Source organism: Portunus trituberculatus, chromosome 41 (assembly GCF_017591435.1).
Source record: "Portunus trituberculatus isolate SZX2019 chromosome 41, ASM1759143v1, whole genome shotgun sequence".
Lineage (NCBI taxonomy): Eukaryota > Metazoa > Arthropoda > Malacostraca > Decapoda > Portunidae > Portunus > Portunus trituberculatus.
In genome coordinates this window covers 32,833,389-32,848,925 of record NC_059295.1, presented here as the reverse complement: position 1 = coordinate 32,848,925, position 15,537 = coordinate 32,833,389, and the positions used below count along the sequence as shown (strand labels likewise).

The 15,537-nt window shown below is 37.2% G+C and overlaps 1 protein-coding gene across 4 annotated transcripts in view; it reads left to right on the top strand.

Annotated features, from left to right (window-relative positions):
* LOC123516432 (neuroglian-like) overlaps window positions 1–13,862 on the top strand; it is a 181,138-nt gene extending 167,276 nt beyond the window's left edge. For 3 of the 4 annotated variants that reach the window (XM_045275706.1, XM_045275708.1, XM_045275705.1), the window contains 6 exons: window positions 1,782–2,035; window positions 2,497–2,678; window positions 4,944–5,115; window positions 5,526–5,740; window positions 6,128–6,225; window positions 10,720–13,862. In XM_045275706.1, the coding sequence (XP_045131641.1) occupies window positions 1,782–2,035; window positions 2,497–2,678; window positions 4,944–5,115; window positions 5,526–5,740; window positions 6,128–6,225; window positions 10,720–10,829 (1,031 nt within the window). In that variant the 3' untranslated portion in view covers window positions 10,830–13,862. Of the gene's footprint in view, window positions 1–1,781; window positions 2,036–2,496; window positions 2,679–4,943; window positions 5,116–5,525; window positions 5,741–6,127; window positions 6,226–8,418; window positions 8,535–10,719 lie in introns of all 4 variants that reach the window. The other variant, XM_045275709.1, reaches the window with a different exon arrangement.
* The last annotated feature ends 1,675 nt before the right edge of the window (window positions 13,863–15,537 follow it).

Genomic DNA, 15,537 nt, shown 5'->3' with positions numbered 1-15,537 from the left:
TACACAAGACCGTCTTTTTCTAAAACCAAATTGGCTATTTGATATTAATTTGTTGTCTTCAAGGAACTCGATCCATTGTTTCTTTATTATTCTTTCACACATCTTGCATATTACACTAGTTAGTGATACCGGTCTGTAATTTAAAGGTTCTTCCTTCCTTCCGCTCTTATATATGGGAACCACCTCAGCTCTTTTCCATTCTACTGGTACTGTTCCATTTTCTATTGAGCATTTTATGATGTTGTATATAGGACTTGCTAGTTCTTCCCTACATTCTTTCAGTATTCTGCCTGAGACTTCATCTGGTCCCATTGCCTTCTCTTCATCCAGTTCCTTCATTAACTCTTTTATTTCAAGCTTGGTTACTTTAATCTCTTTCATATAGATTGTCTCTATTACCCTGTGGCCTCTCAAATTTGGATTCCTTAGTAAAGACCTCCTGGAATTTTTTATTTAATAGTTCTGCCATACTTTTTGGGTCTTCCACCATCCCGTTCTCTCCTTTTAACCTTTCTATTGTTTCTTTTGCCTAATTTTTCCATTTATGAATCTATAGAACAATTTTGGTTGCTCCTTACATTTTTCGACAATGTCCTTTTCAAGTTCTTTTCCTCTTCCTTCCTCACCTTAACATATTCATTTCTGCTGCCTTGAAGTTTTCCTTATTTGCTGGATTTCTATTTCTCCTCCACCTTTTCCATGCTCCATCTCTTTTCTCCTTTGCCCTAGCACACCTTGCATTAAACCAATCTTTCTTTCCTTCTTCTTTAGGTCTATATTTTGGGACATATTCCTGACTCCTGTTTTGTATATTTCCAAAAATAAGTTATATTTGTCTTGCATTGTCTCTGAGTTTTCCATCTCCTCCCAGTCTACGTTTTAAAATAGTTCTTGAGATTCTCAATATCAGCCTTTCTGTAATTTAATCGGTCTCCTTTGTATGAATCGTCTCTATCTTCCTTTCCTCTTCTATATCTATTTCTAATATTGCATGGTCACTCTTTCCCAATGGGCACTTATATCTTATATCATCATTCATTTGTATACCCCTTGTAAAAACTAGGTCCAATCTCGCCGCTCGTCGCTTTCCTCTGAATCTTGTGCATTCCTTTACTCTCTGGTCCATCATATTGTCTATCATTAGGTTCAAGAATCTTTCTCCCAGGCTTCTTCCCCATACCACTTTCATAATTTTCCCAGTCCACTTCTTTACAGTTGAAATCTCCTACTAATATCACTTTTCTCCTTTCTTTAACGATTCTCGTTAGACTCCTTATTGTGTCATCTATCATGTCTTTATATTCTTGATTGGTCCATGAATTTGTTTTTGGTGGCACGTATGTTACAATGATTGTTAACTCTTTTTTATTAATATGCATCTTAATATACAATACTTCTGCTTTTCCTTCCCCCCATTCCATTTCGTTTATCACTATCTCCTGTGTGTGTGTGTGTGTGTGTGTGTGTGTGTGTGTGTGTGTGTGTGTGTGTGTGTGTGTGTGTGTGTGTGTGTGTGTGTTTACCATGGTCGTCTGCTGGTTTGTGTGTGTGTGTGTGTGTTTGTATGTATGTGTAATTAAATTCTTTATTAGTATGTCTGATGCTTGAATGATTGTACTGAATGGCAACTGGTTTTGATTTTGAGTCGAGTTATTTATTTTTTAATATTTGTATTTCACTCAAAGCTAGAATACATTAATGCCTTTATTGATGAGATTCTACAAGAAATTATGTTAGATTTAGCAGCTTCTGTACTTCACTCATTAACACATCTCTTTCAGACCCTGGACCAGTTGACTCCTTGGATGCCATTCCATTGGGCTCATCAGCATTTTATCTCATCTGGAAGAAACCCAAACAGCCCAATGGTATCTTGACTGGTTATCACATCTACTACCAGGAGGTGGATGGCACCAAGACTGGTGCTCTCTCTGAGCGTGATCCCCCAATTCGCGATCACACAGTGACTACTGCCAAACTTGCCTCCCTCAAGCCTGGCACCAAGTACCGAATTACCATCAAGGCTCGCACAGCTGTGAGTATATTACATCACCAACTCAAGTCTCAAATAAAAGATCCTCATAACTTAAGGGCTTAGTTCTCAAATAATTTTTCCCTTGTGAGTGACCTAAGCAATTTCTTTTTTCTTATTGCAGTATCCTATTAATAGTTCCCTCAATTTTCTACCTCTGTGGAATGCATACCCCACCCACTTTGTATTTGAATATCTGTGTGTAGTTTTTTTATTCATTATTTAGCATTGTATTTCAAAACTGCTGTTCTTTTGTCCATGATTAAAGAAGAAGAAAAAGAAAACTTCAAAAGGGTATGTAAATTAATGTAGTGTAGTAATCATCAGCTTATGCCTCATGTCAGTCTCCCTCTCATAGACCAACTTACTATTGATATTTTGAGAGAAAGGATGACTAATTGAGGTTGGACAGTGGCATGAGGTGTTAGTTTCATGAACACTATATATAATTGTCATTCTTTCAGATGGGTGAAGGATCTGGTTACTTCATTGAGAGAATGACCCGAAGCAGTGGTGCCATACCCCCCGGCAAGCCTGGCTTTATCTGGCAGCATGTCACCACCAAAAAGGGAGAAGCAGCCATTAAAGTTACTTGGATTCCAAACACAGAGAGCAATCCTGGTTCTCATTTCTTTGTCAAATATAAGTAAGTATCAGTACATATTTTAGTGGCAGACTCTGGAATAGTATACAGCAATTAGTGTAATCATTATCATCTTGATGATGACTTAATTATACCCAGTATTCATTAAGGTGGGAAGAAAAGCTTAAATTATGTCGTTGTTTTACTTTAACGAGTACACCTCCATGCAGGTGCCCTGAATATAAATTTTTCTTGAAGTCACTTATTTTCTCATTGTGTCACTAACCATACTGCTCTGAACATTCATTTAGAGAATGAATTATTCCCTTCCTTGTAAGTATTCTCTTTTGTGTTACGTTCACCGGTTAAACGGGTAAGATTGGCATCGGGGAGCCGGTGAACAATAACAATAAAAAAAAACACTGCAGGTTCAACTGGTGAGGAAATGCAAAGGGGGCATTTTAAAAAGCTATTTTTATAACCCAATAATGAAACTGACATACACATAGATATAACATGAAACATGAAACTGACATACACATAGATATAACATGAAACATATGAAACTGACATACACATATACATATAACACAGAAATAAATACAACAATAAAGAACCCAACTTAATACCTAACAATAATACTAATCCTATATGGAGGCAATGTGGAAAAAACGGACGAGGGGAAGTGATACTTATGAGGTGTCGCAGTGGTGAAGTGCTGGGTGATGGTGGATCCCACAGTAGTCCAAGAGGCGTTGTGTTCACTGGTTGAGGCCTAGACCTCGACCGACTTTCCAGAAAGCCGAGCTTACTTTAACACTTCCGCTGGAGTCGAATGGGGCCGCGTGAATCCAACTTCGGGACAGTAGCAGGCTTCATGAGACGGTGACGTGGAGGGTTCATGAGACGGTGGCGTGTAAGGTTCACAAGACGGTGACGTGGAAGGGGAGGCGGAGAGGTGGCGAACGAGGTAGCAAGCGGAGGAGGTGATGGTAGTGGAGTATGTTACGGGTGGGCCGTAACATTTGCCTCTTGTTTCTTTAGCCATTATAGACCATACAATTCAAGAAGCAAAGTAACTTTTGTGTGGAAGCAAATATTCCTTGTGTGTACAAATCAGAGTTTATGTAGGCTAACCGAAGGCAGAAAAGTTGTGTTTGTAAAGAAGGTATGGATTTGACTTCAAAAAATCTGCAGGGTGGATGTAGATGTTAGTGGATGATATGACTATATACAGTAAGGTCTCGGTTTACGTCAGAGTTACGTTCCTGAAACATGACGTAAGTCGATTTTGTACGTAACTCGAGTTTCCTTACATTTCAAAGCATATTATCGAGTTTTCAACCAATCATTGTTTATGGTCATTCAGGTAAGTTAAAGGTTATATTGTTATATTATTTACAACTATGTAGGAATATGAAACACAAGCTTGTTTTTGTTGTTGATTAGGTCCACGAACGCGAAGGACTGCAGGTTGCCGAGAGGGTGGACGCCTGAGGCCGCCAGGAGGGTGGGCAGGTCGAATGTTGTGACGCCCAGGGCGGACAGCTGGGAGCGAGTGCAGTGCGGTGGGAGTAGAAGCGTGGGCAGCGGGCAGGAAATGCAATAGGAAAGGGCAATAGGGATCAGCAGACAGGCGCAGACGGTGCAAGTCAGCTGCGAGTGTCGTGTGGCCCAGGCGAAGGCTCGGAGTTGTTATTGTTGTGATGGGTGTGCGAGCCCTCAAGGTCGTCAACCTCCCGTTGTCATGGTAACGGGCTTCCCATTTTCTTCTTCCTCCCTCACACACAGCTGCTGCCTCCTTCTCATGTCTTTTAATTATGTCCTCTTTTCTTGTAGCATAATGGTTTTCCTTTTCTTAGCATCACTGCTGTCACTAAGAAGTTTTCTCTCTGGTGCCATTGAGCAAGATACTAAGAACTTGAGTCAGTAAACGCAGAAGTAGGATAACACTCTTGCCAGAGGCGATGATGTGGTGGAACTGAGGCAGGGTGTTATTGTATTCAAGCGTGAGGCGGGCGGTGTGGAGGGCAACCACCAACAATAACAATAAATCCCGCACTTTACGATTTATAAATTTTCAATTTTTTTAATCTTAAATTGCCTTATAGTGGACTGACGTAACTACGAGTTTGACGTAACTCAAGACCGACGTAACCCGGGACTTTACTGTATTCTTGTGCATTTGCATTACTTGCTACCTAGCTCATGTCTCTCCTAATGACAAAAATTTTTGGTAGTGATAAAGTTATTGCATATGAAGATTTGAATGTTTGTAGGCCTTTTATCCTGACAGTGCCTCTCCTTCATGGTGAAACCTTCTTTCAGGTTGTACGGGGAAAGCATTGTCTCTGAGACCAAGCCAGAGCTGCATGAAGACTTCATTTTGCTAAAGGGTCTGGAGTTAGACAAGGTGTACCAAGTGTCTGTGGTGGCTGTGGATGGGGATTACTCCATTGAGTCTGATGTTGAAGAAATAGACACCCATAGGACTGGTGTTGTGAGTATTCTCAATATGTTTACACAAACTGGTTTCAAGTGGCTAATAAAAGTTAATCTTTTAATTCCCTTTGGTAGTGCTGAATTGTGCTGTTAAGAATTGAAATGAAATTGAGTCTTATATTTTATGTCTTACAGGGAAATCAACTCGTAGGTTTTCAAGAAGAGTGTTTGATGGATTACAAATTTGACATCCTATCATTTTCTTGTCTCACCTGCAAGTCACTTATTTTTTTAATGTCCTGCTCAATCATTGTTCAAGCTTCCTGTTCCTCTCAGTTGTCTTAGAGTCCCATGTTAAGCCAACTGTCTAAATGTAATAGAACCAACAGTAATAGTGACATATAGCCATGACATTAAAAGTAATTAATTTCAGTGTGCTTCCAGTAAAATCAAACTTTTGTGTTACAGAGTCAAGGGGTGTTCATTCGTGAGACAGACAACATTGCTACCCGTGGCTGGTTTATTGGCATGATGCTGGCCATTGCCTTCCTTCTCTTGATTCTCATCATTGTCTGTATTGTCAAACGCAACCGTGGAGGGAAGTATGCTGTCCATGAACAAGAGGCAGCCCACGGCCGCACTGACTTCAATGAGGAGCAAGGGTTCCCTGAGTTTGCACAGCCGTATGTTTTCCATCAATCATTGTTGTTCGCTTGCATTTTTTTTTTTTTTTTTTCTAACCTGCTTTTTAACATAGAATACGCAAAATATGTTTTTCAGGTTTATTTGCTTATAACTTCAAATTATTGATTTCCAAAACAGTCTGTGGTTCACTCATGGAATCACAGATGATTTCATGACAGATTTAACTGATGAAAAATGTATCAACATATTTAAAGGCCAGCATAGCACAGCTGGTGTGAGCCTTTGACAGATTTTGCTAACCAGTATGCTACCTGACTTTGCTAATCACTATGAGACCGTCATATCAGCTCCAGATATGATTGCACTAGGTTAAGTTAAATTAAATAACTGGTTGAACACAAGTATGATAAACTCTCATATTACAGGTTGGATGGAGCAAAGAGAGACAGTCTAGCAAGTGATGTGAAACATCCAATAGAATCAGACACTGACTCAATGGCAGAATATGGTGATGGAGAAACTGGTAAGTTGAGTATTGGACATGAATGAGCTTTGTTAGAATTAAATCATTAAGGTAGTTTTCTGCATTTTCCTATGTATGTGTTGACTTGTGATCCTCCTTATATTTAGCAGTAGCTGTATCTTGTCCTTGTCCTTGTTTGCCCTGATTATCCATATGGCAGAATTTTCCTTTCTTGCTCTTCCCACCTTCAAAGCAGCTAGCCGTGGTTTTTATTTGATTGATTTTTGTTGGAGCCAAGCTGAATTAAGGCCATAGTCCTTACCATTTTGTTGGTGGTTGGTTTTCAAGTAACTAGACATTTGTTTCATATCAGTTTCTTTAATTACATGAATGGAATATTTAGAAAAGATATAAATGTAAAAGTATGTAGTATGTTAGGCCTTGTAACCAAGATGTAGAGGCACCTAAACCTGTATTTATGGTCCTTTTACATACCATCATATTTCATCCAGCAAAAGTTTTGTGGCAATATCTCTGGAGTGTATGACTAGTATTTCAGCAGTTCCTTCACAATGGTTGTTCAATAGAGATAGTGTTGCTGCATTTCACAAGTCTCTGGGTTATGTTTGAAGAGGTGTGATACATTGAAGACTGTTACTTGACTAAATTATCTTACTAAGTCACTAATAGGCCTAGGAATTTCACCATGAATCAGTTGCCTGAGTTAGCTTGGTTACTATTTATTTATTTATTTCACTCAATTAATTTCAGGCTATTAAAGACTATATATGAGAAGTGCATATATGAAATGAAAGATTGGAGACTTATGACGATTCAGAGAGAATGTGGAATATGAGTAGTGGAATAGTTATGTATATTGTGAAGAATGGAAGAATAAATTTGTTGAGTAAGATTGAGAGGAGATATAAAAATATGAATATGGGAATATATTATGAAGAGCATGTAGGAAGTAAAACTATATATAGAAAAGCATACTTGAGAGTTGCCTGTCATGGACAGCTTGCTAATATTTTGGAAGTAAAAAGATGAGTACTATAAATACACTTATAAATAATAGGTGGTTGCTTTCACAAGATAAACAATGAATTTGGAATTAGGACTATTTTCTGCATACAAGAAAAAAAATTTCCCTGGATAATCGTGGCAAGTTTATAAGCCATTGTGTATACTCTCCTTCCATCCTGTTTTTGTCCTAAACACCATGTCCTTGAGTTGTGATGACTGTCTTAGCACTCAACACCCTCCAACCTTGTTCCCTCTGTATTCCCTTAACAATCCTGCATCATGGTCTCAACATTACCTTTAAGATAACAGAACATTTACTAATCTAACTGTCCCATTTGCAGTTCTCAATATAGGACAGACAGTTGAGACTAAACAAACTACACTTTATCAGAATATACGTGCTCACTTTACTATAATCTCATTTTCACAGAAAACTAGATGACAATTTATTATCACTTCAATTTTTGTCTCCTTATTCTCTAGTTTGTAATATTATTCCTTAGTCAAATACATCAACTTAAAGGATTCTAATGATTACAAATAATTTTATAGTATTCAAGATATCCAGCACTTAGCAGTGAAAGTCACTCATCATTGGTTGAATCCTGTAATAGTAGCTACATTGTTTGTTATGAAGTGTGCTTGGTTTCACTTTGCATAATTATACATACCTTCATGTAGCTGCCAAGTTGTATGAGAGCTTGCACAAATTGTAATGATCTTATCATGCATTCTCTCTCTCCTTACATACATACATATTTGATTAGTATGCACTATTTGTTTCTCTGGTTCAGAGTGTAAAAGTCAAAAGTATATTGACATGAATGAGATGCTGAGAACAAGTGATGAGCTCACACCTGCAAGAATATTAAGAACTCTTGTTTACTACTGAAACCTGTCATTTTGTTCTTTCAAATCTGATATTTCATCCAGCATCTGTCATGATGTCGAATATCATTGCCACATATGTAGTTGCCATGTTGTGGATCACTTTGCTGCCTGAGTCTATCAGGCATGTCAAGTATCACTACTTAAGACTAATAAAACACAAGACCATTAGAAGCATCACATGGTAAGTTTTAAATATTGTTTTCATAGTATTTGCACTTGTCTCTGACCAGAGAAATGTACAATGTAAGTGTAGATGTTTCATTATGTCTGCGCATAGTGAAGCTAGTGCTTGTGTATATATTATTGCTCATAGCTTGACTGTTTGGCTCCTCTCAGGATCAGGTATGGCAGAAGATGGTTCCTTCATTGGTCAGTACGGCAAGAAGAAAGGAGAGACTTCATCCAATGCATTTGCCACCCTAGTTTGATGTTATTCCTGCATTCTTTTACATGTAAGCTTGGACTTGAAACTTACAGAAAGGTTTGGTATTTTTATTATTTCTATCATTTGCTGAAATGCATAAAAAAATAGTTTGATCATCTCAGCTTATTGGTGAGTAAAGTGATGAATTACTATGTGGATAATTGAGTGCAATGAAAGTGGTACATGGCTTCCTTTATTAGTTAATTATTATTTTTTTTTCCATTTATTTTTTTATTTTATTTATTTATTTATTTATTTATTTATTATTATTTTTTTTTATTTATTTATTTTTTTTTTCAAAATAATCTGTATCGTTATCATTGTACCTCAAGTTAGACTACTAGTAAATATTAATGATATTGAATCTTTCATACATTACTAAATAAAAAATCAGTAGAGTTTGATATGGAATAGGGCACAGCCATCAGGAGTGTATGCTGTGGAAGTGGACGATTTTAAAAAATTTTGAGGGTGAGAACAATGAAAATGTGTGAAAAATTGAATATGAACTCATGTGCAAATGGAATAGTGTGGAGTGATAGAATGCCTGAAAAGAAACACTGAGATGGCTGGATCATATTGAAAGGATGAAGAGTGAGAAATTCATAAGACAAGTGGAAGTGAAATGGAGAAAGTTATTAATTTGGATAGTGGAAAGACTAGAGTGTAGGTGTGACTGTAGAGGCAGACCACTTCAATGACTATGAAGGGAATGTTTGAGTTGGGAGGGGTGATGGCTCTTTTGATGCTGCCATCTTGTTTGTTGGCATATGAATGAGAGTGTGAGGTGTCAGACTCAAAGATAAGGTATAGATAAGTGATCAAAGAATCTCCCTCAAAGCCCTTTTTCATGAGTATTTTATTGTTTTGAATTGGTGTGTGTGTGTGTGTGTGTGTGTGTGTGTGTGTGTGTGTGTGTGTGTGTGTGTGTGTGTGTGTGTGTGTAATTCACCACAGTCATCTGCTGGTCACCCAGCCAGCCTTCCCCATTACGGATCGAGCTCAGAGCTCATAGACCGATCTTCGGGTAGGACTAAGACCACAACACACTCCACACACTGGGAAAGCGAGGCCACAACCCCTCAAGTTACATCCCATACCTATTTGCTGCTAGGTGAACAAGGGCTACACATTAAGAGGCTGGCCCATTTGCCCCGCCGCTTCACGGGACTCGAACCCAGACCCTCTTGGTTGTGAGCCTAGTATGCTAACCACTACACTACATGGTATGCGTGCGTGTGTATGTGCATGCATGCGTGCGTGCATATGTATGTGTGCATGTGCATTCACACACATGCACATATACTGGATTGGGAATTTCTTCAGTAGATTGATTTACTTGAAGCTGAATGTTTATTACACATTGTTTTTAAAAGTCAATGAAAACTGGAAAATCATCACAATTAAATACAAATTTAAGAAGTTATCAAGTTGCATGACCATGCATAAAAGTTAAAGACAAATATAAAACTGGAAATGTATTAAGCAGCTTCCATGGATCTGGATTCCTGCATTTTTTCTTGAGTGCTCCCAGTTGTTTGGTATAGCACTAGTTCAGGGGGACTGGATAAGTCCTCCCTCAGCAAAAAAAAGCCATAAGTACCATAGTGAACTGACACTTTAATTGTAATGTATGAATATATAGATGCATATCAATTTTACAGAAGAAAGAAGACATAGAAACATGACCTATATATCACTTAGATCACATTATGCAATACCAGATAGTAGATTTAAAATATTAAGGTTACTCTAAAGTGAACAAAGCAAATTTTCAGGTATCTGGTATCTATATCTCTGAAATGGATTTAAGAGTTTCTCATGTGCATGTATGGTGATCATCTTGTGCCAAGAATGTTATAATATTGTCATTGTCTATGTCATTGTAAAGTATCGTTTGTTTGCATTATTCTGGAGGCCGCTAACATGTGTGTGTCTGCTGTAGCAATTAATAATTTTTTGAGGATAAAGATTGAGAAAGCATGTACCATTTTCAAGCAAAACAGGTGAGCCATTGCAAACTTACTTTAAGATAAATGTGTAGTTGTAATACTCACTGCATCGTGGAATGCATATTATGTAATTAATCAACTAAAACACAAGAATGTTGTTACTGTTAATTTTATGAATAGATTTTGTTGCATAAAAGTTGAATAATTGCCAAAATTGGCCAACAGATTAATTAAAATATAATGAATGCATTTGTATTCCAGGAAGGTTCACAGAGGATGGCTCATTTATTGGGCAGTATGGACAAGCCACTGGCAGGAGGAGGCCACCAACAGAGGACAAGTCACCATCAGCGGTGGCTACATTTGTGTAGACTAGCATTGCCCAGTGGCTCTTCTCTATCTTCTACCAAGGCCATGTACCTGTCAATGCCTACCTTCCAGTGGTCCCTTCTCTGGATTAGTACTTTATTATATTTTCATGTCAGTTTTGTATAAGCTGACAGATTTCTACAGAAATTTTTTTTATTTTATTTATCCTTCTCTTTTATTTGTTTTGATGATTTCTAATATGTCTGAATGACATTTTTTTATTTGCAATTTAGCAGATAAATCGGTAATAAAAAGAGTAATGGAAACTAAGCCTTCATCAGAACAGGTAATCAACTGTGAAGATTAGCACTTAAATTATACTATTAAAATGATAGTGATAACTAAATTTTTAAAATTGGCCATGGTAAAAGCTAGAATTTTGTGGTTGATAGGTATTGTATATGATACAAAGTTCCATCCATATTAGTTTGTGTAGTGATGATTTACCTCAGAAGTCTTAGTAGGATAGCCAGATATTCAATGGCCTTTTAATGTAAGGTCATGAAGCTGAACACAGTAGACTTTTGAATATCTACCCTGGACTAGATCAGATCTCACAGGGTCAGCAGTTTGGTGGTACAGATTAACTCTTTCCAATGAAGATACTAATGTCAAGGAATGTATGTAATACTGTTTGTTAACAGTACTGTTAGTTATACATTTAATTTTCATAATCATTCCTCATTTGTAAAATTACTTTGTACTGGCACAGGATGGATTGAGGGACCTAGGAAGCTATTACTAAGCTTGGCATCAGTGACTGTCTACTACCATTTAGTCAAGGAAAATGCAGACTTTGAAATTATGATGCATTATATATATATATATATATATATATATATATATATATATATATATATATATATATATATATATATATATATATATATATATATATATATATATATATATATATATATATATGATGCATTTAATTGGTACTGTAGAGGAAGATAACTGAAAGTCTACTGTATGTCTAATTTAGTGTATTTAAGATGTTGAATTGATAGCTTATAAAATGCAAAGTAATGTTTTCATGGTAAGGTGTCTTTGTCATGCCAAATGGCAGCATTTTTATTCCTCTATATGTATTATTCAACACTGCATAAGAGAAGGTAAATTATATATAAACAGTTTGCTAAGCTTGGGTGATATAAATTGGTTACAATTTTTGCCACTTTTGTTGGGCAGATCTCTGTGCTCGAAAAAAAAAAAAAAAGTGAAGCAAGGCACTGCAGCTCAGTGTATTGAGAAAAGGACTCCCAGGAGCTGTGGTGGGCTGTGCCTCATCTAAAGTGGAATACTGCAAACTGCCAACGTCACATCATATGTGTGCAATGGTAAAATGGAATCTCATTTGTATAGAATCCCCAGTGAATGTGCCCCACATTGTATAGCACTATTGCTAATTATATAGCTGATAAGATTATTCCCATCAAGGAGAAGTGTAAACATTTCTATATAGCCGCCAGGCATTGCTGTAAGTGTTGCAGTTAAGATGTAAATGTGCCTCTTGTCAGCTTTTTGAATCACAGTTAAGCATTGTTAGTATTTCTTTCTTGGTAGGATGACAAAATGGCTTAAGGTTGATTATATATTGGTGACATAAATTAATATGTCTACCTTTGTTACTTTTTTCATTTAATTTCAGAGGTAGTCTGATGAATAATATGTTGAGCATTAGGCTCTAACAATATATAATTATACTGTTGACATGTGCAAATTGATTCTTGAAACTTACAAAATCACTAAGAATGTTCTGTTGTCATTCATGTAGATTTACATTGATTTGCATAAGTCCCACAATTCCTGCACAAACTTTGGTAGTGTCTGATAAGGGGAAAAGTTTATGTAGTTTCATATTCTGTAAAACAACCATGCAACTGATCTCTGGTTTGTGCATTAGGTGAAGGAGCACTGCTCACTCTTCTGGTCTGAAGATAAGAATACATTGTGTCCAAGAACAAGCATTCTTGTGGCATAGTTAATTTTGCTTATGCTGTGACAAGCACCAAGTGTCAAACTCTGCAAGATACATTGCCAACACTGTGTGAATGTTTGTTATTTTTATACAAATCTTTTTATTTATTTTTTTTTTCCCAGCTGTTTTAGTTCATTTTATTTTATGCAATATCAGGAAATGAACAAATAGGTTGTGAAGAGAATGACATAAGTGCATAGTTTATGCATTAGAAAACAACTTTCAGCTAATATCAATTTAGACCTTTGAGAAAAGTGCCTATTTTCAGTATGTATAGCCCAAAAGAGATAAGTAATTAATGTTGTCTGCTATGTTGTCAAAAAAATCCATTATATAAGTTTGGCTTATACAGTATATCATCACTGCACTTTATGTATAAAGAAAGGGTGTTTGAAGGATGAAGTAATTGTTTCTTATGAATATAGTAGTGTTGTGTGAGTCAAATATTAATTTTATTCAGTGATGGTGTACAAAGTGAAAATCATGCCTGTTATGTGAGTCACTTGGTTGTAAACTGTTGAAACATTTTATCATTTTTAGTTTCAGTGAGCATTACATTAATTACCCAATCATCTTTTTCATGGTATTTGATTTTGCAACATAAGTTTGCAAGAAGCAAAGAAAAGAAAGAAATGGTTGAAGGTTTAGGGCTCATGAAATATGAACAATGGTGAAATGTAAACAGATTTTTATCAAGTGACTTGCATACAATGGCAAAACACCTTGAAGATTCCCACTTTTTAATGTACCCATGTATAGATTTGAGAATCTTACCATCTTTAAAGTTATCACATAGAGGGGTAAAGTGATGGTTTTAAGTACCTTAACAGTAGTTGCATTGTGTTCATTCTAATTCTAATTAGAAACATTTATATGCTATGTGAGCCACAGTTAAATTCCTGCAGATTATTATATGTACATCACTTTTCCTTTACAGTATTTACAGTATACTGCTGTATTTAGGATGGTCTTACATTCTTATCATCTACCTTGCCGATATGTAAAGCTTGTGAATCGAAGTAACAGAAAACAATAAAATACTTGTAAAAAACTAGGTCCTAACTTAAATAAATTTCCTTCATTTTATTCACTTTAAAAATTTTATTTCTTTAATGATTATCAATTTTTCTATTCTTCTTATTCTCATTTTTATTATTCCAAGTTACAGTAATTCAATCAAAGCATACAGCATGTGAAGGAGAGTTTATTTATGGTTATTCATAAAGGGGAAAAGTATCAAACATACTATGTGCCACATTCAATGTCTGACAGTATCTCTCCTACTCTAGTCAAGAATGTGTAGGTCACATGTTGCAAATTAATGGTTACATAACTTGGGAAGAGCTGAGACAGAATCACCTAACACAATGACCAAATCAAAGTTAACATACTGAGTGTCTCTCAGGCTCATGTGTAAGAAGAAACAGGCATATAGCTGTGACAAATGCAGCTGTTCATTGTAGGTACAGTTTGCTTCAATGCTTGGTATAAAGTACTTTTGAAATGTACTGCATCATCTCTCAATACACTTCACTACTTGGACCATCTGTTTGTGTACTTATGAAAACTTTTCAAAAGTGGATGGTAAAACTAAAAGCCCATACACACACACACACACACGTAGTGTAGTGGTTAGTACGCTCGACTCACGATCGAGAGGGCCGGGTTTGAGTACTGGGACGGCGAGGCAAATGGGCAAGCCTCTTAATGTGTGACCCCTGTTCACCTAGCAGTAAATAGGTATGGGATGTAACTCGAGGGGTTGTGGCCTCGCTTTCCCATTGTGTGGAGTGTGTTGTGGTCTCAGTCCTACCCGAAGATCAGTCTATGAGCTCTGAGCTCGCTCCGTATTGGGGAAGACTGGCTGGGTGACCAGCAGACGACCAAGGTGAATTACACACACACACACACACACACACCTGTAGTGTAGTGGTTAGCCTGGGTTCGAGTCCCAGCTGCAGTGAGGCAAATGGGCAAGCTTCTTATTGTGTAGCCCCTGTTCACCTAACAGCAAGTAGGTACGGGATGTAACTCGAGTGGTTGTGGCCTTGCTTTCCCGGTGTGTGGAGTGTGTTGTGGTCTCAGTCCTACCTGAAGATTGGTCTATGAGCTCTGAGCTCACTCTGTAATGGGGAAGGCTGACTGGGTGACCAGCAGGTGACTGGTGAACACACACACACACACACACACACACACACACACACACACACACACACACACACACACACACACACACACACACACAGTGCTTGGGAATATGAACAGTACCAAATGGTGATGAGAAATACTCTAGACAGAATGAAGCAAGAACTCATCAGAAAGGATAGAGTGATGATAGTCGTAGACTTTAATTGTAAAGAAATAGTGTGGGAAGACTACGAAGTGGTGAACGGTGGTGAGTGGGCAGAGGAATTGTTAAAGGTAACAACAAATAACTTGATGACACAGTGGGTGAGATCACCAACAAGGTGCAGGGGACAAGATGTTGCAGCAAGGTTGGATTTGGTATTTACCAGGGGCATCTCTCTAAAAGAGGAAATTGAACATAAATGTGGAAACTAAAGAAGATTGGAGGAGTAAATGATAAACTAGCAAAATGGATGGAAAATTACTTAGTGGGAATAGAAATGAGAACAGTGGTGAGAGGAAGAAAGTCCGAGTGGAAGAAGGTAACCAGTGGAGTTCCACAAGGGTCAGTGCTTGGTGCCATCATGTTTTTGATTTATGTT